This window comes from Scyliorhinus canicula, chromosome 5, assembly GCF_902713615.1.
Source record: "Scyliorhinus canicula chromosome 5, sScyCan1.1, whole genome shotgun sequence".
NCBI lineage: Eukaryota > Metazoa > Chordata > Chondrichthyes > Carcharhiniformes > Scyliorhinidae > Scyliorhinus > Scyliorhinus canicula.
In genome coordinates, this window is record NC_052150.1 from 229,827,495 (window position 1) to 229,852,151 (window position 24,657).

Sequence of the window (24,657 nt, forward strand, 5' to 3'; positions counted from 1 at the left end):
GGATCCCAAAGAAGGTCCTACAGAAAACAACTCCAGTGGGGGGCTAGCCCTCCCGAATCTACAATTCTACCACTAGGCGGCAACAGCCGAGCAGGTAAAGGGGATGGATCCAGGAGCCAGGAAGGCCGAGGGGTAGCGTGCAGAGGAGGCCTCCTGCAAGTGGACCTCCCTCCGGGCCCCGCGCCACGGGCAGCACTCCCATCCCCACCCAAAAAACACTCCAGCAGCCCAGTGGTGACAGCCACCCTCCAATCCTGGAACCAACTGCGGCAGCAATTTGGCCTGACCAAAATGTCGGACAAGGCTCCCATCTGCACAACCATAGGTTCACACCAGCACTGACTGACGCCACCTTCAAAAGGTGGAGGCAGGACGGGGGGGGCACTGACAGTCCAGGGACCTATACACGGACGACAGGATCGCAACACACTGGACGAACTGACAGAGAAATTTCAGCTAGCTGGGGTAACGAGCTACGGTACCTGCAGCTCAAAAACTTCCTACGAAAAGGAGACAAGGACGTACCCACAACCGCCCACGACAGACACTACGTGAAGACCTACTGGACGCAAGTATCCTAGAGAAAGGGAACTGTAGTGACATGTATGACCGACTGGTAGATAGGGACGACACCCGCACTGGACGCAACAAGAAGGAAATGGGAGGACGACCTGGGGGGTGGAGATAGGGTGGGGACTCTGGAGCGAAGCACTGCTATGGTCAACTCCACCTCCACGTGCGCAAGGCTCAGCCTGACGCAAACTAAAAGTGGTTACATAGAGCCCACTTAACGAGAAACCGTATGAGTAGGTTCTTCCCGGAGGTGGAGGACAGATGTGAACGGTGCAAAGAGGCCCGGCCAACCACGCCCACATGTTCTGGTCTTGCCCCAGACGTGTGGAGTACTGGACAGCCTTCTTCGAGGTTATGTCCAAAGTGGTGGGAGTGAGGGTGGAGCCATGCCCGATAGTGGCGGTCTTTCGGGTTTCAGAACAGCCAGATCTATTCATGGGGGAGGAGGGCAGACGCCCTTGCCTTTGCCTCCCTGATCGCCCGCCGTAGAATCCTGTTTGGCTGGCGGTCAGCAGCACCGCCCAGAGCTGCGGACTGGCTGTCCGACCTCTCGGAATCTCTCCAAATGGAGAAAATCAAATTCGCCATCCGAGGGTCGGACGAAGGCTTCCACAGAACGATATATATGCCGGCTAAAGGGGGAAGGCCACAGTTATTATTACGAAGATGCTTACCTGTAAATATATATGTTAATTTTTGTGTGTTCTTTTTTTTTCTCTCTCTCTAACAATTTGTAATTGTTCAATATAAAACATGAAAACTGAATAAAAAACATTTATAAAAACAGGACTGAAACCAACACTTTTCCCACTCCCGAGGTTAGACTGACAAGTAACTATCCCTCATTCTCTTTTTAATCAACGGTACAACAGACCCCCAATCCTCCCGCACCCCACATGCATCCAGAAAGGACTGGAAAATGATGGGTCAGAGAATCTACACTTTCCTCCCTGGCTTCTGTTAACAGTGAATTGCTCTCAAAGATGCTAATCCTCTGATAATTCCTCTCTCATCACGTCCAATATTTCTCATTCCTCCACCTTTACTACAACGCTGCATTAATCCCAGTCTTTTATGAGGACAGATGCAAGGTATCAGAAAGACCCACATCCTCCACCTCCTCACCATTTTTGGTCTTTTATGGGCCCGTCCTCTCTCCTTGGCTACCCTCTTTGTCTCAATGTATTAATAAAAATCTTTGGGTTCTCGTTGATTTTTCTTTGTCAATATTCCTTCATGTCCTAGCTTTGCTTTACTAATTTCCTTTTTAATTCCCCCCCCCCCCCCCCCCCCCCCTCTCTACATGTCCCTTGGCTTTCTGTAGTATTGAGTTCTCGGTGTCTGGCATAAGCTTTCCTTTTCTGACTTGCCTTACCCTGCAAGCTCCTCGCTATCCAGAAGGCGCTCCATCTGGCCGTTTCACCCTTTTCCTTTGTGAGAACTGATGCTCCATCAATGGACACGAAACGTAGGTGAAGTCCGAGTCGAAAGGCTTTAATCGGCAAGAAGTGAGCCCGGCAGCAGGAGTACAGAAATGGCCTGGCTGCTGGGGAACACGGGTTCTTATACCCCGCCTCGTAGGCGGAGCTACCTTCCTCTCGACCAATGAACATACAGAGAACACGATACTTGGGCCAATGGGCAGCGAGCCCTCTGCACCAATGGCAGCTCTCCCTCCCAGGAACCGTAATACCCCTAGTCATACTACAACAAGAACATGTTTACTCTGAACCCCCCCGTTTAAATATTTCCCGCTGCTCTCACGATTACCTTCAATAATAATAGTAATAATAAAAGCACCTGTTTCCGGTCCTCATTCTCCAAATCGTTCCCCGGCTTAATAAAACTCTCCTTGCCACGGTTTAGAGCTTTATCTTCAGTTTTATCTTTGTCCTCTTCCACAAATCATTATCATCAAAATGCTCTCTCACTGTCTCTCCTTCCACCTGTTCAGCTTCACTTCATCCAGAACCGCACCCTCTCTTGTTGGACTTGTTACACACACCGGCCAAAGACCTTCTCCTGATTGCTCCTTCAGAGTTCTTGGTTCCTTTCACACTGAAGCTATTCCAGTTAATATTGCAGTAGTTACCTCCTCCTCCGCCTCCTCCTCCTCCTCCCCGACTGTGACTACTCTTCTCTGGGATTTACCCGACATATTTGCTCTTCTCTCTCCCTCCCTCTGACTGTTTGGGGGGGTCTATCATAGATTATCATAGAATTTACAGTGCAGAAGGAGGCCATTCGGCCCATCGAGTCTGCACCGGCTCTTGGAAAGAGCACCCTACCCAAGCCCACACCCCCACCCTATCCCCATAACCCAGTAACCCCACCCAACACTAAGGGCAATTTTGGACACTAAGGGCAATTTATCATGGCCAATCCACCTAACCTGCACATCTTTGGGCTGTGGGAGGAAACCGGAGTATCGGAGGAAACCCACGCACACACGGGGTGGATGTGCAGACTCCGCACAGACAGTGACCCAAGCCGGAATTGAACCTGGGACCCTGGAGCTGTGAAGCAATTGTGCTAACCACAATGCTACCGTGCTACCCAAATAGTGCACCCCAAATATTGTGACTGCCCCTTTATTGTTTCTCAGCTCTATCCATCTGGTCTTAATTGATGATCCTTCTCACCTATTATACCTCCACAGCTGTAATTGCTTCTCTAGCTACAATTGTTACCTCGCCCTCTTTTTCTTTACCTCCGTCCCTTGATCCAGTGATAAAACGGGATCAGATGAAATACCAATTTCGCCCCATTCACCGAAATCCCAACTCCACACTCCGACTATGTCCCACTCTGACATAGCCCGCTGTCTCTTCATGGGCCTCTTTCTACTCACGTGAAGGAAGAACCAGCCTCTCACACACAGCTTCTGATGAGTTACTATCTAGTTTAGCATCTAACTATAGTAATAAACACCTCCTTTCTGCCGACTGACAGAGAACTGCCACGACCAGGCAGTCCCTAACATTGAACCAACTCACTTTAGCTTCTTCCTCGACAACCGCCACTACTAGGCAGTGCTTTCCTGAACCCAGTGGGTAAAGTGAAACCGCCAGCTGGTGGAACTCCAGCACAGAGAGACCAGAAAATCACATGAATGATTGGCTGGTTCGCTGGAGGCCAGATACGGATGTTGATAGTGGGGGATTCAATGGTGGGAAGGTGGTTGAATGTCAAGAGGTGATGGTTAGATTCTCCCTTGTTGGAGATGGTCAAGGCACTGTTGCTAAGTTTGCAGATGATACAAAGATCTGTAGAGGGACAGGTAGTATTGAGGAAGCAGGGGGGCTGCAGAAGGATTTGGACAAGCTAGGAGAGCGGGCAGTGAAGTGGTAAATGAAATACAATGTGGAAAAGTGTGAGGTTATTCACGTTGGAAGGAGGAATTTAGGCATAGACTATTTTCTAAATGGGGAAATGCTGAGGAAATCAGAAGCACAAAGGGACTTGGGAGTCCTTGTTCAAGATTCTCTTAAGGTTAATGTGCAGGTTCAGTCAGCAGTTAAGAAGGCAAATGTAGGGCAGCACGGTGGCACAGTGGTTAGCATTGTTGCCTGCGGCGCTGAGGACCCGGGTCCGAATCCCGGCCCTGGGTCACTGCCCGTGTGGAGTTTGCACATTCTCCCCGTGTCTGCGTGGGTCTCACCCCCACAACCCAAAGATGTGCAGGGTGGGTGGATTGGCCACGCTAAATTGCCCCTCAATTGGAAAAAATGAATTGGGCACTCTAAATTTATTTTTTAAAAAGAAGGTAAATGAAATGTTAGCATTCATGTCGAGAGGGCTCGAATACAAGACCAGGGATGTACTTCTGAGGCTGTATAAGGCTCTGGTCAGACCCCATTTGGAGCTGGTTTAGCACACTGGGCTAAATCGCTGGCTTTTAAAGCATACCAAGCAGGCCAGCAGCACGGTTCGATTCCCGTACCAGCCTCCCCAGACAGGCGCCGGAATGTGGCGACTAGGGGCTTTTCACAGTAACTTCATTGAAGCCTACTCGTGACAATAAGCGATTTTCATTTCATTTCATTTTCAGTTTTGGGCCCCGTATCTAAGGAAGGATGTGCTGGCCTTGGAAAGGGTCCAGAGGAGGTTCACAAGAATGATCCCTGGAATGAAGAACTTGTCGTACGAGGAACGTTTGAGGACTCTGGGTCTGTACTCGTTGGAGTTTAGAAGGATGAGGGGGGATCTTATTGAAACTTACAGGATACTGCGAGGCCTGGATAGAGTGGACGTGGAGAGGATGTTTCCACTTGTAGGAAAAACTAGAACCAGAGGACACAGCCTCAGACTAAAGGGACAATCCTTTAAAACAGAGATGAGGAGGAATTTCTTCAGCCAGAGGGTGGTGAATCTGTGGAACTCTTTGCCGCAGAAGGCTGTGGAGGCCAATTCACTGAGTGTCTTTAAGACAGAGATAGATAGGTTCTTGATTAATAAGGGGATCAGGGGTTATGGGGAGAAGGCAGGAGAATGGGGATGAGAAAATATCAGCCATGATTGAACGGCGCCTACCTGCCTCGATGTGTTTGCTATTTGATTTTCTCTGGTTGTTTTCACACAATTTCGTTTTCATTCTTTTCCCCTTTGTGTTCTCACCTTGTCCCCAGGTAATATCCGAGTGTTGTGCAGAGTGAAGCCGGTTACGGAGTGTGACCAGACCGAGGGAGGCTGCCTGGAGGGGGTCAGCGCTGACCCGAGTGTGGACTGCAGGGTCAGGATGAAGTGTAAAGGCAGAATGAGGACCTTTGAACTGGACAAGGTGTTTTCATCACAGGCCACACAGGAGGAGGTAACTGGCTCACACAGCAAGGACTGCTCGGGAAGGGGAGGCAGTGGTGTAGTGGTATTATCACTGGACTAATAATCCAGAGACCCAGAGTAATGCTCCAGGGGCCCAGGTTCAAATCCCACCACTGCTGACGGTGAAATTTGAATCCAATAAAAATCTGGAATTAAAAGTCTCACGATGACCATGAAACCATTGTCGATTGTTGTAAAAACCCATCTGGGTCACTAATGTCCTTTAGGGAAGGGGAAATCTGCCGTCCTTACCTGGTCTGGCCTACATGTGACTCCAGTGTGGTTGACCCATAACTGCCCCTCCAGGGCAATTAGGGATGGGCAATAAATGGTGAAGAAAATATTTATCACCAGCAATGATTGGTCTGTGCTACAGGAGAGCGGTTTATGTTGGGAGGGTGTTGGTACAGTATGTCTGAAAGACATCGCCATAGTTTTCTGTGTGGTTAACTGTAAGACATTATTAACGCCCCAAAGCAGCTCCGCATGTCCAGTCCAGGGTACAAACTAGGGTCTATCTCCATGTTTATGCCCCGACACAGCCCTGCTCAACACCACACTGACCCTGAGTCCGGGTCAAATGCCTTCTTACATCACTGAGTGGGCGGTACTGTGCCAAGGCCGACATTAACCCTGGATGTGCCAGACCCTTATACTACAGTCCATGACTGGCAAAGACTGCGCAATGAATTACCACTTGTGCATTCTGTTACAATTCTGTAAACTGTTGTGGACTGTGCGAGTTCAGGTGGTCGAGGTCTCAGGGAGTGAAGCTCGCAACAACAAATTGCCACTTGCGTTAATCACAGATCTGATAGGGAAATGGTGATGTTGTGGTTATGTCACTGGACTAATCTCTCAGAGGCCCCAGGAAAATGCTCTGGTGGCACCAGAGGCAGCACGTGGTACGGTGGCTAGGACAGCTGCCTCACAGCCCCAGGGTCCCAGGTTCATAGAACATAGAACACAGAACATTACAGCGCAGTACAGGCCCTTCAGCCCTCAATGTTGCGCCGACCTGTGAAACCCCTTTAAAGCCCATCTACACTATTCCCTTATCGTCCATAATGCCTATCCAATGACCATTTGAATGCCCTTAGTGTTGGCGAGTCTACTACTGTTGCAGGCAGGTTCGATTCCCGGCTTGGGTCACTGTCTGTGCGGAGTCTGCACATCCTCCCCGTGTGTGCGTGGGTTTCCCCCGGGTGCTCCGGTTTCCTCCCACAGTCCAACGATGTGCCGGTTCGGTGGATTGGCCATGCTAAATTGCCCCTTAGTGTCCAAAAAGGTTAGGTGGGGTTATGGGGATAGGGTGGAGATGTGGGGTTAAGCAGGGTGCTCTTTCCAAGGGCTGGTGCAGACTCAATGGGGCAGCGGCCCCCTGAGGCAGGACCGCCTCCAGCTACGTCCAGCGGAGTGAGCGTGTGGGTCAGCCATTCGGAGCAGGAACGACTTCCCTGACTTTATCAGTGATGGGGTCAGGAGGAACCCCAATATCAGCATGCCAGTACCGGGTGGAGGTAGGGAGGCCAATGTTGTTCCCCTATTCTACAAAGGGAATAGGGAAATCCCTGGGAATTACAGACCCATCAGTCTTCCATCTGTGGTGAGTAAAATATTGGAAAGGATTCTGAAAGATAGGGGGGCGGGATTCTCCAACCCCTCCCCGCCGGGTCGGAGAATTCCCGGGGGGGGGGGCGAATCCCGCCCTGTCGCCGGCTGCCGTACCCGATCGCCGGCTGCCGTATTCTCTGGCACCGATTTTCAGGCGGGGGATAGATTCACGCCCCGCCGGTCGGAGCTCGTTGGCAGCTGCCCCTCCGGCAATTCTCCGGCCCCAGTGGGCCGAGCAGCTGTCCGGTTATGGCCAGTCCCGCCGGCGGGGGCTACGTATGGTCCCACACGGCAGGTACATCGGCTGGGGTGGTCATAGAACATGCAGTGCAGAAGGAGGCCATTCGGCCCATCGAGTCTGCACCGACCCACTTAAACCCTCACTTCCACCCTATCCCCGTAACCCAATAACCCCTCCTAACCCTTTTTAGGACACTACGGGCAATTTAGCATGGCCAATCCACCTAACCCGCACATCTTTGGACTGTGGGAGGAAACCGGAGCACCCGGAGGAAACCCACGCACACACGGGGAGGATGTGCAGACTCCGCACAGGCAGTGACCCAAGTCGGGAATCGAACCTGGGACCCTGGAGCTGTGAAGCCACAGTGCTACCCACTGTGCTGCCGTGCTGCTGGTCCTCAGGGGGATCTGATCCCGGGGGGGAGGGAGCCCCCACGGTGCCCTAGCCCGTGATCAGGGCCCACTGATCTGCGGGCAGGCCTGTGCCATGGGGGCACCCCTTCCTTCCGTGCCAGCCTCTGTAGGTCTCCGCCATGGCCGACGCGGAGAAGAGAACGCTCCGCGCATGCGCCGAAACATGCACGAGATCACGGCGGCCCATTGACGCATGCGCAAACGCGCGCAGTCCCTTTGGCACCCGCTGGAGCAGCGCCAACCCCTCCGACATCCACCTAGCCCTGGGAAGTGCGGAGATCAGAGGCTGTTGACGTCGGAGTGGTTGGCCCTGGTTCTCCTGCCGGAGTGGGGACTTTGTTCCCAGAAGGGAGAATCCCCCTGAGGATTTATGATTATTTAGAAAAACATAGTTTGATTAATGATAGTCAGCATGGCTTTGTGAGGGGCAGGTCGTGCCTCACAAGCCTCATTGAATTCTTTGAGGATGTAACGAGACACATTGATGAAGGTCGGGCAGTGGATATGGTGTATATGGATTTCAGTAAGGCATTTGATAAGGTTCCCCATGATAGGCTCATTCAGAGAGTTAGGGGGCATGGGATACAGGGAAATCTGGCTGTCTGGATACAGAATTAGCTGGCTGAAAGAAGGCAGCAAGTGGTAGTGGATGGAAAGTATTCTGCCTGGAGGTCAGTGACCAGTGGTGTCCTGCAGGGATCTGTTCTGGGGCCTCTGCTCTTTGTGGCTTTTAGAAATACCTTGGATGAGGAAGTGGAAGGGTGGGTTAGTAAGCTTGCTGATGACACGAAGGTTGGTGGAGTTATAGATAGTGTCGAGGGCTGTTGCAGGTTACAACAGGACATTGACAGGATGCAGAGCTGGGCTGAGAAGTGGCAGATGGAGTTCAACCTAAATAAATGTGAAGTGATTCATTTTGGAAGGTCGAATTTGAATGCTGAATACAGGGTTAAAGGCAGGATTCTTGGAAGTATGGAGGAACAGAGGGATCTTGGGGTCCACGAACTTAGATCCCTCAAAATTGCCACCCAGGTTGATCGGGTTGTTAAGAAGGCGTATGGTGTTGGCTTTCATTAACAGGGGGATTGAGTTTCAGAACCTCGAGGTTTTGCTGCAGCTTTATAAAACCCTGGTTAGACCACACTTGGAATATTGTGTCCGGTTCTGGTCGCCTCATTATAGGAAGGATGTGGGTGCTTTGGAGAGGGTACAGAGGAGATTTACCAGGATGCTGCCTGGACTGGAGGGCATGTCTTATGAAGAAAGGTTGAGGGAGCTCGGGCTTTTCTCAATGGAGCGAAGAAGGAAGAGAGGTGACTTGATAGAGGTGTACAAGGTGATGAGAGGCATGGATAGAGTGGATAGCCAGAGACTTTTCCCCAGAGGAAATGGCTGTCACCAAGGGGACATAATTTTAAGGTGATTGGAGGAAGGTATAGAGGAGATGTCAGAGGTCGGTTCTTTACACAGGTAGTGGTGGGTATGTGGAATGCATTGCCAGCAGAGGTGGTGGAGTCAGTCATTAGGGACATTTAAGCGACTCTTAGACAGGCACATGGACAGCAGTAAATTGAAGGGGTGTAGGTTAGGTTGACCTTAGATTAGGGTACATGGTCGGCACAACATGATGGGCTGAAGGACCTGTACTGTGCTGTACTGTTCTATGTTCTATCTGACAAATCCTGCCCAAAACAGTACCACCTTCCTGTCCTGTATCCCAGCACAGTTTCACCAAAAGCATTGTGAACTGTTAGGAGGATCACGTAGAATTTCCAAAGGACGTTACCAAGTTGGCGGAGTGGCCAGACAGGTGGCAGATGAAGTTCAAGAAATGTGAAGTGATTAATTTGGTTGGAAGAACATGGAGAGACAATTGAAAATAAAGGATTCAATTCTTCAGGGGGTGGAGAAACAGAGGGAGCTGGGTGCGTATGTGCAGAGATCAATTTGGCAGGATGGGTAGAGATAATAATAATCTTTATTGTCACAAGTAGGCTTACATTAACACTGCAATGAAGTTACTGTGAAAAGCCCCTAGTCGCCACACTCTGTCATATTATGCACATAATCTGGGTTTTGTATGTTTCGATTTGGATTTGTTTTAGAACATAGAACATAGAACAGTACAGCACAGAACAGGCCCTTTGGCCCTCGATGTTGTGCCGAGCAATGATCCCCCTACTCAAACCCACGTATCTACCCTATACCAGTAACCCAACAACCCCCCCCCTTAACCTTACTTTTTAGGACACTATGGGCAATTTAGCATGGCCAATCCACCTAACCTGCACATCTTTGGACTGTGGGAGGAAACCGGAGCACCCGGAGGAAACCCACGCACACATGGGGAGGACGTGCAGACTCCGTACAGACAGTGACCCAGCCGGGAATCGAACCTGGGACCCTGGAGCTGTGAGGCATTTATGCTAACCACCATGTTACCGTGCTGCCCTAATTATTGTCACGTGCACCGACAATAATTTGTAATATTGTTGTGCAGAAAGTCCAGACATGAAAAAACATCGGGCATACATAAATACACAATGTAAATACATGGGGCGGAATTCTCCGCTCCCGGGAAAAATCGGGATGGCCGTCGTGAACTCGGCCGAGTTTCACAACGGCCTCGGAGGCCGCTCCTCGCCCCCTATTCTCCCCTCCCGGCGGGGCTAGGAGCGGCGCTCCGTAACTCTCAGCCGCAGGGGCGTCCCACTGAGAATGACGTGGCCAGCGCGCCTAATGACGTCAGCCATGCATGCGCAGGTTGGCCGGCTCCAACCCGCACATGCGTGGTTGACGTCATGACGCTGACGGCACGAACCCGCGCATGCGCGGTGGCCGCCTTTCCCCTCAGCCGCCCTGCAAGACGTGGCGGCTTGATCTTGCGGGGCGGCGGAGGGGAAATAGTGTGTCCGATTGAGACGCCGGCCCGACGATCGGTGGGCACCGATCGCGGGCCTGTCCCCTCCCGAGCACAGTCGTGGTGCTCTTTCCTTTCTAGGCCACCTACAAGCCCCAAACGGGCTTCTCACTCCCGTTTCACGACGGCAGAGACCAGGTGTGTTTGCTGCCGTGGTTAAACGGCCCTGAACGGCAGGCCACTCGGCCCATCCGGGCCGGAGAATCGGCGTTCGCCGTGAAAAACAGCGAGCGGCGATTCTTCCGAGCGGGTGTGGGGAGAATCGCGGGGGGTACGAGGGGGGCATGAATTTTGTCGGGGGGCCCTCCCCCGATTCTCCGCTCCCCACGCGGCGTGGGAGAATCGCCCATGGATTCCCAGGCAGCGGGTGAAGCATACAGAGTATTACTCAGGAGGGAAGATGGGTGAAGAGATCAGGTCAGTCCATAAGAGGGTCGTTTAGGAGTCTGGTGACAGTGGGGAAGAAGCTGTTTTTGAGTCTGTTCGTGCTGTTCTCAGACTTCTGAATCTCCTGCCCGATGGAAGAAGTTGGAAGAGTGAGTAAGCCGGGTGGGAGGGATCCTTGATTATGCTGCCCGCTTTCCCCAGGCAGTGGGAGGTGTAGATGGAATCAATGGATGGGAGGCAGGTTCGTGTGATGGACTGGGCGGTGTTCACGACTCTCTGAAATTTCTTGCGGTCCTGGGCCGAGCAGTTGCCATACCAGGCTGTGATGCAGCCCGATAGGATGCTTTCTATGGTGCATCTGTAAAAGTTGGTAAGAGTTAATGTGGACATGCCGAATTTCCTTAGTTTCCTGAGGAAGTATAGGCTCTGTTGTGCTTTCTTGGTGTTAGCGTCGACGTGGGTGGACCAGGACAGATTTTGGAGATGTGCACCCCAAGGAATTTGAAACTGCTAACCATCTCCATCTCGGCCCCGTTGATGCTGACAGGGGTGTGTACAGTACTTTGCTTCCTGAAGTCAATGACCAGCTCTTTAGTTTTGCTGGCATCGAGGGAGAGATTGTTGTCGTTACACCACTCCACTAGGTTCTCAATCTCCCTCCTGTGTTCTGACTCATCGTTATTCGAGATCCGGCCCACTATGGTCGTATCGTCAGCAAACTTGACGCTCCGTATGACTACTTGCTCAAGAACCTCGCGGTCTCTCTCCCCGAGTTCCATACCCACATCCTCATTCTCTTGCGTGACGACAGATGTGAAATATTCATTCATCACCCAGCAACGTCCTCTGGCTCCACCCACATATTTCCCCCTTGGCCCCTCATGGTCCCTATTGGTCCCTACTCTTCCTGCAGTGGTTGACGAAGGCAGCTCCCCGCCATCTTCTCAAAGGGGCAATTAGGGTTGGGCAATAAATGCTGGGCCTGGGCAGCATTGCCAACTATACGTGAAAGAATTTAATCCAATGCTTGTTCGTCGCAAACCAAAGGAATGTGTTCACGCCTCACACCCAGGCGCTTGGGGAGCCTATAGTTCCCCATTGCTGTTTCCATGGCAACACCTCAGCCAATCAGTATCTTTTAGATCAAAATCTGCAGTAGCAGCCAGCCAATCACATGGCGTATATTGTTGAAAAAGACATTTTGTTGAAGTTTTTCACCTTGTACTTACCAGGACAATCGCGGGAATCCCAGTGTCAGGGGAAGCACAGTGCCGATTGGTTGACAAGTGGACTCTGATTGATAGAAGCGTTGCCATGGAGAACGCACCAGTTGACAGCCAAGCATTGTTTGAAAGTCCAGCAGGCGGCTTGATCCGGATTGATTTCCCCCTTACGTCGGTATTCTTGCAATTGACCTGATGTGTGCAAGGTGAAAAGCTTTGACAAAATGTTTTTTGCTGAAGCAATTCTCGAGCTTTCTATGGCCAACCAACAACTTGAATCACCTCACGGTTGGACAACCGGCCGGCCAATCACCTTGCGACTGGACAACCAGCCAGCCAATCACATTGAGATTGGACAATGGTCTGTGGTGGGGGAGGGGGTCAGGGGTTCTGGTCCTTTGGAGGGGGAAGTGACGACGGGGGGGGGGGGGGGGGGTCTGAAATGATCAGACTAGCAGGAGAATGGCGAATATTTCCACACCCTCCACCCACCCGCTGACTAATGCCCCCTGTGCTTCCCCCCCCCGCAGGTATTTGAAGAGATCGAGCCGCTCGTTACATCCTGCATCGACGGCTACAACATCTGCATTTTTGCCTACGGACAAACAGGATCTGGAAAGACGTACACCATGGAGGCAAGTGGCAGGGAGCTGGGGCGGAGGTGGGGAATGGGGTCACGCAGTCCGCAGTCCTGGGCTCCACGTTACAGAGGAAGAGGGCGTCTCGGAGAGTGGGCAGAGGATGTAGGATTCTCTCCCACAGGCAGTAACTGCTTCATTTGAGAACTCAGACTGATGGATTTTTGCTCAACCCAGTTATTCAGGGATTGGGAACAGGTGGGCCTGGAGTCCGATCACAGATCAGCCAGGATCTCGTGGCAAGTTGTGGAACGGGTTCAAGGGGCTGAATGGCCTCCTCCTGTTCCTGTGGCCCAGCCTTACATAATCCCGAATGGCCTCTCCTGCTCCACCTAATGCTGGCAAGTGCCCAGCCGCCATAACTCACTCCCAAACTCCACCTGTTCACCAACCCCCCCCCACCGGCAACAAAACAGGGCCGTGAGGGGAAAGGTCAGCTACCCCTGGATAAAGATAGGTTCGAGGGAGACAGTAGCATTGTGGTGTTGTCATGGGATTAGTAATCCAGAGGCCAAAGCTGATGCTCTGGGGACCATGAACCTATTGTCGATTGTTGTAAAAACCCATCTGGTACAGTAATGTCCTTTAGGGAAGGGGAAATCTGCCGTCCTTACCCAGGTCTGGCCTACATGTGACTCCAAACTCTTAACTTCCCATTGAAATGCTGTGGGAAGCCTTTGTGGAGATGGGCAAGGTGTGCTGATGTTGCCATGACAACCGCTTGGCCTCAGGACCATCTGGGCCCATTATCAAAGCTGAGCTGTGTCACTGCACGAGCCTTCCCCCGCAGCACTTTGCAGAGAATTGTCCGGGGGTGTAAACCTCTCGGTTTCTTGTTCCCAGCTCAGCGGGGAGCAGAAAGAGGATCTAATGATAATAATAATCCTTATCAGTGTCCCAAGTAGGCTTACATTAACACTGCAATCAAGTTACTGTGAAAAGCCCCTAGTCGCCCCATTCCGGCGCCTGTTCGGGTACACAGGGAGAATTCAGAATGTCCAAATCACCTAACAGCACGTCTTTCGGGAGGGAACCGGAGCACCCGGAGGAAACCCACGCAGACACAGGGAGCGGAATCCTCTGCAAACGGGGCTATGACCCCACGCCCGCGAGGAAACGGGGAAAATCACTCTGTACTTGCCCAGAGAAAGTCCAGAGTGATTCTCCGTTTTGATTGGGGCCTAGCAGGGCCCCGGAGTAGTCCACGCAGCTCCCGCTGCCGATACCCCCCCCCCCCCCCCCCCCAGGAGAATGGCGGGAAGGGGTCGGACCCGATCGTGGCTCCGATGCCCCATTGTTCACCCCCGTGCCGACCGCGATTTTGGCACAGAGGCTCGGAGAATCCTGTCGCTGACGTTGCCATTTTCCATTTCAGGGAGTGGCTGAGAATCCTGGCATTAACCAGCGGGCACTCCGAGCCCTCTTCAGGGAGACTGAGGAACGGAGTGGGGCCTGCGCCTACACCATCTCCCTCAGCATGCTGGAGATCTACAACGAGCAGCTCAGGTAGGTGCAGTGTCCAAAACCCCACCTCAAACACCCTTCAAAACACTGCCTCAAACACCCTCCAAAACACCGCCTCAAACACCGCCTCAAACACCCTCCAAAACACCGCCTCAAACACCCTCCAAAACACCGCCTCAAACACCCTCCAAAACACCGCCTCAAACACCGCCTCAAACACCGCCTCAAACACCACCTCAAACACCCTCCAAAACACCGCCTCAAACACCACCTCAAACACCCTCCAAAACACCGCCTCAAACACCTCCAAAACACCGCCTCAAAACACCGCCTCAAACACCCGCCTCAAACACCGCCTCAAACACCCTCCAAAACACCGCCTCAAACACCCTCCAAAACACCGCCTCAAACACCGCCTCAAACACCCTTCAAAACACTGCCTCAAACACCCTCCAAAACACCGCCTCAAACACCGCCTCAAACACCGCCTCAAACACCGCCTCAAACACCGCCTCAACACCACCTCAAACACCCTCCAAAACACCGCCTCAAACACCACCTCAAACACCCTCAAACACCGCCTCAAACACCCCTCCAAAACACCGCCTCAAACACCGCCTCAAACACCGCCTCAAACACCGCCTCAAACACCCTCCAAAACACCGCCTCAAACACCCTCCAAAACACCGCCTCAAACACCGCCTCAAACACCGCCTCAAACACCACCTCAAACACCCTCCAAAACACCGCCTCAAACACCCTCCAAAACACCACCTCAAACACCCTCCAAAACACCACCTCAAACACCGCCTCAAACACCCTCCAAAACACCACCTCAACACCCTCCAAAACACCACCTCAAACACCACCTCAAACACCCTCCAAACACCACCTCAAACACCGCCTCAAACACCCTCCAAAACACCACCTCAAACACCACCTCAAACACCCTCCAAAACACCACCTCAAACACCGCCTCAAACACCCTCCAAAACACCACCTCAAACACCCTCCAAAACACCACCTCAAACACCGCCTCAAACACCTCCAAAACACCGCCTCAAACACCACCTCAAACACCCTCCAAACCACCGCCTCAAACACCCTCCAAAACACCGCCTCAAACACCCTCCAAACCACCGCCTCAAACACCCTCCAAAACACCGCCTCAAACACCCTCCAAAACACCGCCTCAAACACCCTCCAAAACACCGCCTCAAACACCCTCCAAAACACTACCTCAAAACACCCTCCAAAACACCGCCTCAAACACCCTCCAAAACACCGCCTCAAACACCCTCCAAAACACCGCCTCAAACACCCTCCAAACACCGCCTCAAACACCCTCCAAAACACCACCTCAAACACCCTCCAAAACACCGCCTCAAACACCCTCCAAAACACCGCCTCAAACACCCTCCAAAACACCGCTTCAAACACCCTCCAAAACACCACCTCAAACACCCTCCAAAACACCGCCTCAAACACCCTCCATAACACCGCCTCAAACACCCTCCAAAACACCGCCTCAAACACCCTCCAAAACACCGCCTCAAACACCCTCCAAAACACCACCTCAAACACCCTCCAAAACACCCTCCAAAACACCGCCTCAAACACCCTCCAAAACACCACCTCAAACACCCTCCAAAACACCGCCTCAGACACCCTCCAAAACACCGCCTCAAACACCCTCCAAAACACCACCTCAAACACGCTCCAAAACACCGCCTCAAACACCCTCCAAACACCGCCTCAAACACCCTCCAAAACACCGCATCAAACACCCTCCAAACCACCGCCTCAAACACCCTCCAAAACACCGCCTCAAACACCGTCTCAAACACCCTCCAAAACACCGCCTCAAACACCCCCCAAAACACCGCCTCAAACACCGCCTCAAACACCTCCAAAACACCGCCTCAACACCACCTCAAACACCCTCCAAAACACCGCCTCAAACACCCTCCAAAACACCGCCTCAAACACCCTCCAAAACACCGCCTCAAACACCCTCCAAAACACCGCCTCAAACACCCTCCAAAACACCGCCTCAAACACCCTCCAAAACACCGCCTCAAACACCCTCCAAAACATCGCCTCAAACACCCTCCAAAACACCGCCTCAAACACCGCCTCAAACACCCTCCAAAACACCGCCTCAAACACCACCTCAAACACCCTCCAAAACACCGCCTCAAACACCCTTCAAAACACCGCCTCAAACACCGTCTCAAACACCCTCCAAAACACCGCCTCAAACACCCTCCAAAACACCGCCTCAAACACCGCCTCAAACACCCTCCAAAACACCGCCTCAAACACCACCTCAAACACCCTCCAAAACACCGCCTCAAACACCGCCTCAAACACCCTCCAAAACACCGCCTCAAACACCACCTCAAACACCCTCCAAAACACCGCCTCAAACACCCTTCAAAACACCGCCTCAAACATCCTCCAAAACACCGCCACAAACACCGCCTCAAACACCCTCCAAAACACCGCCTCCAACACCCTCCAAAACACCGCCTCAAACACCCTCCAAAACACCGCCTCAAACGCCCTCCAAAACACCGCCTCAAACACCCTCCAAAACACCGCCTCAAACACCCTCCAAAACACCGCCTCAAACACCCTCCAAAACATCGCCTCAACACCCTCCAAAACACCGCCTCAAACAACCTCCAAAACACCGCCTCAAACACCCTCCAAAACACCGCCTCAAACACCCTCCAAAACACCGCCTCAAACACCGCCTCAAACACCCTCCAAAACACCGCCTCAAACACCCTCCAAAACACCCGCCTCAAACACCCTCCAAAACACCGCCTCAAACACCCTCCAAAACACCGCCTCAAACACCGCCTCAATACCACCTCAATACCGCCTCAACACTGCCTCAAATACATCCTCAACACCGCCTCAATATCACCTCAACACCACCTCAACACCGCCTCAATACCACCTCAACATCGCCTCAATACCACCTCAACACCGCCTCAACACCAACTCAATACCACCTCAACACCGCCTCAACACCAACTCAACACCCACCGCAATACCACCTCAACACCACCTCAACACCGCCTCAACACCAACTCAACACCACCTCAATACCACCTCAATACCACCTCAACACCACCTCAACACCCGCCTCAACACCACCTCAACACCGCCTCAATACCACCTCAACACCGCCTCAACACCAACTCAACACCGCCTCAATACCACCTCAACACCAACTCAACACCGCCTCAATACCACCTCAACACCAACACAACACCGCCTCAAACACTGCCTCAATACCACCTCAACACCGCCTCAAACACCGCCTCAATACCACCTCAACACCGCCTCAACACTACCTCAACACCACCTCAACACCGCCTCAACACTACCTCAACACCACCTCAACACTACCTCAACACCACCTCAACACCGCCTCAACACCGCCTCAATACCACCTCAACACCGCCTCAACACCGCCTCAACACTACCTCAACACCACCTCAACACCGCCTCAACACCGCCTCAACACTACCTCAACACCACCTCAACACCGCCTCAACACCGCCTCAACACCACCTCAATACCACCTCAATACCACCTCAACACCGCCTCAACACTACCTCAACACCACCTCAACACCGCCTCAACACCACCTCAACACCACCTCAACACCACCTCAACACCGCCTCAACACCACCTCAACACCGCCTCAACACTGCCTCAATACCACCTCAACACCGCCTCAACACCGCCTCAATACCGCCTCAATACCACCTCAACACCACCTCAACACCACCTCAACACCACCTCAACACCACCTCAACACCACCTCAACACCGCCTCAACACCACCTCAACGCCACCTCAACACCACCTCAACACCACCTCAATACCACCTCAACACCACCTCAACACCACCTCAACACCGCCTCAACACCACCTCAACACCACCTCAACACCACCTCAACACCGCCTCAAACACCCTCCAAAACACCGCCTCAAACACCCTCCAAAACACCGCCTCAAACACCCTCCAAAACACCGCCTCAAACACCCTCCAAAACACTACCTCAAACACCCTCCAAAACACCGCCTCAAACACCCTCCAAAACACCACCTCAAACACCCTCCAAAACACCGCCTCAAACACCGCCTCAAACACCCTCCAAAACACCGCCTAAAACACCCTCCAAAACACCGCCTCAAACACCCTCCAAAACACCGCCTCAAACACCCTCCAAAACACCGCCTCAAACACCCTCCAAAACACCGCCTCAAACACCCTCCAAAACACCGCGTCAAACACCCTCCAAAACATCGCCTCAAACACCCTCCAAAACATCGCCTCAAACACCCTCCAAAACACCGCCTCAAACACCCTCCAAAACACCGCCTCAAACACCCTCCAAAACACCGCCTCAAACACCCTCCAAAACACCACCTCAAACACCCTCCAAAACACCGCCTCAAACACCCTCCAAAACACCGCCTCAAACACCCTCCAAAACACCGCCACAAACACCCTCCAAAACACCGCCTCAAACAACCTCCAAAACACCGCCTCAAACACCCTCCAAAACACCGCCTCAAACACCCTCCAAAACACCGCCTCAAACACCGCCTCAAACACCCTCCAAAACACCGCCTCAAACACCCTCCAAAACACCGCCTCAAACACCCTCCAAAACACCGCCTCAAACACCCTCCAAAACACCGCCTCAAACACCGCCTCAATACCACCTCAACACCGCCTCAACACTGCCTCAAATACATCCTCAACACCGCCTCAATATCACCTCAACACCACCTCAACACCGCCTCAATACCACCTCAACACCGCCTCAATACCACCTCAACACCGCCTCAACACCAACTCAATACCACCTCAACACCGCCTCAACACCAACTCAACACCACCGCAATACCACCTCAACACCACCTCAACACCGCCTCAACACCAACTCAACACCACCTCAATACCACCTCAATACCACCTCAACACCACCTCAACACCGCCTCAACACCACCTCAACACCGCCTCAATACCACCTCAACACCGCCTCAACACCAACTCAACACCGCCTCAATACCACCTCAACACCAACTCAACACCGCCTCAATACCACCTCAACACCAACTCAACACCGCCTCAAACACTGCCTCAATACCACCTCAACACCGCCTCAAACACCGCCTCAATACCACCTCAACACCGCCTCAACACTACCTCAACACCACCTCAACACCGCCTCAACACTACCTCAACACTACCTCAACACCACCTCAACACCGCCTCAACACCGCCTCAATACCACCTCAACACCGCCTCAACACCGCCTCAACACTACCTCAACACCACCTCAACACCGCCTCAACACCGCCTCAACACTACCTCAACACCACCTCAACACCGCCTCAACACCGCCTCAACACCACCTCAATACCACCTCAATACCACCTCAACACCGCCTCAACACTACCTCAACACCACCTCAACACCGCCTCAACACCACCTCAACACCACCTCAACACCACCTCAACACCGCCTCAACACCACCTCAACACCGCCTCAACACTGCCTCAATACCACCTCAACACCGCCTCAACACCGCCTCAATACCGCCTCAATACCACCTCAACACCACCTCAACACCACCTCAACACCACCTCAACACCGCCTCAACACCACCTCAACGCCACCTCAACACCACCTCAACACCACCTCAATACCACCTCAATACCACCTCAACACCACCTCAACACCACCTCAACACCGCCTCAACACCACCTCAACACCACCTCAACGCCACCTCAACACCGCCTCAAACACCTCCTCAATACCACCTCAACACCGCCTCAACACCACCTCAACACCACCTCAATACCACCTCAACACCACCTCAACACCGCCTCAACACCGCCTCAATACCAACTCAACACCACCTCAACACCACCTCAACACCGCCTCAATAACACCTCAACACCGGTTCAAACACTCGCCAACACACTGCCTCAACAGCCTCCAATACACAACCTCAATCACCCTCCATCCACCGCCTCAAAACCCTCCAACACACCATCACAAACACCCTCTAACACACCACCTCTAACACGCTCCAAAACACCGCCTCAATCACCCTCCAATACACTGAGGGAGTGCTACACTGTCAGTGTCAGGATTGAGGGAGTGCTGCACTGTCAGAGGGTCAGTACTGAGGGAATGCTGCACTGCCAGAGGGTCAGTACAGAGGGAATGCTGCACCGTCAGAGGGTCAGTACTGAGGGAGTGCTGCACTGTCAGAGGGTCAGTACTGAGGGAGTGCTGCACTGTCAGAGGGTCAGTACTGAGGGAGTGCCGCACTGTCAGAGGGTCAGTACTGAGGGAATGCTGCACTGTCAGAGGGTCAGTACTGAGGGAGTGCCGCACTGTCAGAGGGTCAGTACTGAGGGAGTGCCACACTGTCAGAGGGTCAGTACTGAGGGAATGCTGCACTGTCAGAGGGTCAGTACTGAGGGAGCGCCGCACTGTCAGAGGGTCAGTACTGAGGGAATGCTGCACTGTCAGAGGGTCAGTACTGAGGGAGTGCTGCACTGTCAGAGAGTCAGTACTGAGGGAGTGCTGCACTGTCAGAGGGTCAGTACTGAGGGAGGGCTGCACTGTCAGAGAGTCAGTACTGAGGGAGCGCCGCACTGTCAGAGGGTCAGTACTGAGGGAGTGCCGCACTGTCAGAGGGTCAGTACTGAGGGAGTGCCGCACTGTCAGAGGGTCAGTACTGAGGGAGCGCCGCACTGTCAGAGGGTCAGTATTGAGGGAGTGCTGCACTGTCAGAGGGTCAGTCCTGAGGGAGTGCTGCACTGTCAGAGGGTCAGTACTGAGGGAGCCGCACTGTCAGAGGGTCAGTACTGAGGGAGCGCTGCACTGTCAGAGGGTCAGTACTGAGGGAGTGCCGCACTGTCAGAGGGTCAGTACTGAGGGAGTGCTGCACTGTCAGAGGGTCAGTACTGAGGGAGTGCCGCACTGTCAGAGGGTGAGTACTGAGGGAGTGCCGCACTGTCAGAGGGTCAGTATTGAGGGAGTGCTGCACTGTCAGGGGTCAGTCCTGAGGGAGTGCTGCACTGTCAGAGGGTCAGTACTGAGGGAGTTTTGCTCTGTCAGAGGGTCAGTACTGAGGGAGTGCCGCACTGTCAGAGGGTCAGTACTGAGGGAGCGCTGCACTGTCAGGGGGTCAGTACTGAGGGAGTGCTGCACTGTCAGAGGGTCAGTACTGAGGGAGTGCTGCACTGTCAGAGGGTCAGTACTGAGGGATTACCGCACTGTCAGAGGGTCAGTACTGAGGGAGTGCTGCACTGTCAGAGGGTCAGTACTGAGGGAGTGCTGCACTGTCAGAGGGTCAGTACTGAGGGAGTGCTGCACTGTCAGAGGGTCAGTACTGAGGGAGTGCCGCACTGTCAGAGGGTCAGTACTGAGAGAGTGCTGCACTGTCAGAGGGTCAGTACTGAGGGAGTGCTGCACTGTCAGAGGGTCAGTACTGAGGGAGTGCCGCACTGTCAGAGGGTCAGTACTGAGAGAGTGCTGCACTGTCAGAGGGTCAGTACTGAGGGAGTGCTGCACTGTCAGAGGGTCAGTACTGAGGGAGTGCCGCACTGTCAGAGGATCAGTACTGAGGGAGTGCCGCACTGTCAGAGGGTCAGTACTGAGGGAGCCGCACTGTCAGAGGGTCAGTACTGAGGGAGCGCTGCACTGTCAGAGGGTCAGTACTGAGGGAGTGCCGCACTGTCAGAGGGTCAGTACAGAGCGAGTGCTGCACTGTCACAGGGTCAGTACTGAGGGAATGCTGCACTGTCAGAGGGTCAGTACTGAGGGAGTGCCGCACTGTCAGAGGGTCAGTACTGAGAGAGTGCTGCACTGTCAGAGGGTCAGTACTGAGGGAGTGCCGCACTTTCACAGGGTCAGTACTGAGGGAGTGCCGCACTGTCAGAGGGTCAGTACTGAGGGAGTGCCGCACTGTCAGAGGGTCAGTACTGAGGGAGTGCTGCACTGTCAGAGGGTCAGTAGTGAGGGAGCGCTGCACTGTCAGAGGATCAGTACTGAGGGAGCACTGCACTGTCAGAGGGTCAGTACTGAGGGGGTGCTGCACTGTCAGAGGGTCAGCACTGAGGGAGTGCTGCACTGTCAGAGGGTCAGTACTGAGGGAGTGCTGCACTGTCAGAGGGTCAGTACTGAGGGAGTGCCGCACTGTCAGAGGGTCAGTACTGAGGGAGTGCTGCACTGTCAGAGGGTCAGCACTGAGGGAGTGCCGCACTATCAGAGGGTCAGTATTGAGGGAGTGCTGCACTGTCAGGGGGTCAGTACTGAGGGAGTGCCGCACTGTCAGAGGGTCAGTACTGAGGGAGTGCCTCACTGACAGAGGGTCAGTACTGAGGGAGTGCCGCACTGTCAGAGGGTCAGTACTGAGGGAGTGCTGCACTGTCAGAGGGTCAGTACTGAGGGAGTGCCGCACCGTCAGAGGGTCAGTATTGAGGGAGTGCTGCAGTGTCAGAGGGTGAGTACTGAGGGAGTGCCGCACTGTCAGAGGGTCAGTATTGAGGGAGTGCTGCACTGTCAGAGGGTCAGTCCTGAGGGAGTGCTGCACTGTCAGAGGGTCAGTACTGAGGGAGTTTTGCTCTGTCAGAGGGTCAGTACTGAGGGAGTGCCGCACTGTCAGAGGGTCAGTACTGAGGGAGTGCCGCACTGTCAGAGGGTCAGTACTGAGGGAGTGCCGCACTGTCAGAGGGTCAGTACTGAGGGAGTGCTGCACTGTCAGAGGGTCAGTACTGAGGGAGTGCTGCACTGTCAGAGGGTCAGTACAGAGGGAGTGCTGCACTGTCAGAGGGTCAGTACTGAGGGAGTGCCGCACTGTCAGAGGGTCAGTACTGAGGGAGTGCAGCACTGTCAGAGGGTCAGTACTGAGGGAGTGCCGCACTGTCAGAGGGTCAGTACTGAGGGAGTGCTGCACTGTCAGAGGGTCAGTACTGAGGGAGTGCCGCACTGTCAGAGGGTCAGTACTGAGGGAATGCTGCTTTCAAATAAGATATATTTTTATATTCATTCTTTCAGAGGATGAGGGTGTCGCTGATTAGACCAGCATTTATTACCCAACCGTAGTTGCCCTTCAGAAGGTGGTGATGAGCTGCTGCAGACCCTGAGGTGTAGGTACACCCACCGTGCTGTTAGGGAGGGGGATCCAGGATGTTGCCCCGGCGACAGTGAAGGAACGGCCGATATATTTGCCAGTCAGGGTGGTGAGTGACTGGGAGGGGAGCCTCCAGGTGGTGGGGTTCCCAGGTATCTGCTGCCCTTGTCCTTCTCGATGGTAGTGGCTGTGGGTTTGGAAGGTGGAACGTTGCTGAGTTGCTGAGGAATCTCTGGGGTGGGTGTGAAATTCCTGGAGCCGCTGTGGAGTTTTCCCAGTGTCCTGGCCAATATTCCTCCCTCAGCCGACATCACTAACACAGGTTTCCTTTCACATTCCTGTCATCTCCCAGCTGTGTTCCCCCACCCCTCCCAAGCCCCAGCTCATTCCCCAGCGAACAACCCCGGTAACCATTCCCCCGCTCAGCCCCCAGAGTACAGCAACAGCGCCGTTACCTTACATTTCAAATGGGACGCTTTCACGTCCACAGAAGCACCTATCTGTGCCCCTGACTATCGAGTCCCCTATGACTATTGCTTTTCTGCACTTTGACCCTCCCTGCTGAACATCAGAGCCAGCCGTGGTGTCACTGCTCTGGCTGCTGCTGTTTTTCCCCGATAGGCTATTCCCCCCCCCGACAGTATCCAAAGGGGTATACCTGTTCGAGAGGGGGACAACCACAGGAGATTCCTGCACTGACTGCCTGCCCCTTTCTGGTGGTCACCCATTTCTCTGCCTGCACCTTGGGTGTGCCCACATTTATATAGCTGCTATCTATGACACTTTCCGCCACCTGCCTGCTCCGAAGTGCATCCAACTGCTGCTCCAACCGAACCACGCGGTCAGTGAGGAGCTGCCATTGGTTACACTTCACGGACATCCCACATCTGACAAGTGAAGCATTTAAACCCCTCTCGCTGCCATTTCTAGAACAAATCCATAAATAATTTTGTTGCTGTGAGATTTTTTCCTCACTCACCGTCCGTCCCGGAGTTTTGACCATTGATGGTTTTATCGCAGAGACCTACTCGGCAAAGACCCTCATGAAAAGTTGGAAATCAAGTTGAATCCGGACGGTAGTGGACGCCTCCATGTACCCGGCCTCACCCATGTGGACGTCAAGCGTTACGAAGGGATTGGAAAGGTGAGAGACCCTTGGACAATCCCCTCCCCCAC

The 24,657-nt window shown here is 53.3% G+C and overlaps 2 protein-coding genes across 2 annotated transcripts in view; one reads left to right on the forward strand and one right to left on the reverse strand.

Annotated features, from left to right (window-relative positions):
- Positions 1–2,731, reverse strand: part of LOC119965720 (kinesin-like protein KIFC3) — a 32,745-nt gene extending 30,014 nt beyond the window's left edge. Inside the window, exon 1 of the mRNA XM_038796482.1 lies at positions 2,666–2,731. Within this exon, the coding sequence (XP_038652410.1) occupies positions 2,666–2,731 (66 nt within the window). The remainder of the gene's footprint in view (positions 1–2,665) is intronic.
- Positions 2,732–5,200: 2,469 nt separating this feature from the next.
- LOC119965721 (kinesin-like protein KIFC3) overlaps positions 5,201–24,657 on the forward strand; it is a 21,207-nt gene continuing 1,750 nt past the window's right edge. Inside the window, exons 1-4 of the mRNA XM_038796483.1 lie at positions 5,201–5,383; positions 12,726–12,830; positions 14,209–14,339; positions 24,502–24,631. Coding sequence (XP_038652411.1) covers positions 5,312–5,383; positions 12,726–12,830; positions 14,209–14,339; positions 24,502–24,631 — 438 coding nt within the window. The 5' untranslated portion in view covers positions 5,201–5,311. The remainder of the gene's footprint in view (positions 5,384–12,725; positions 12,831–14,208; positions 14,340–24,501; positions 24,632–24,657) is intronic.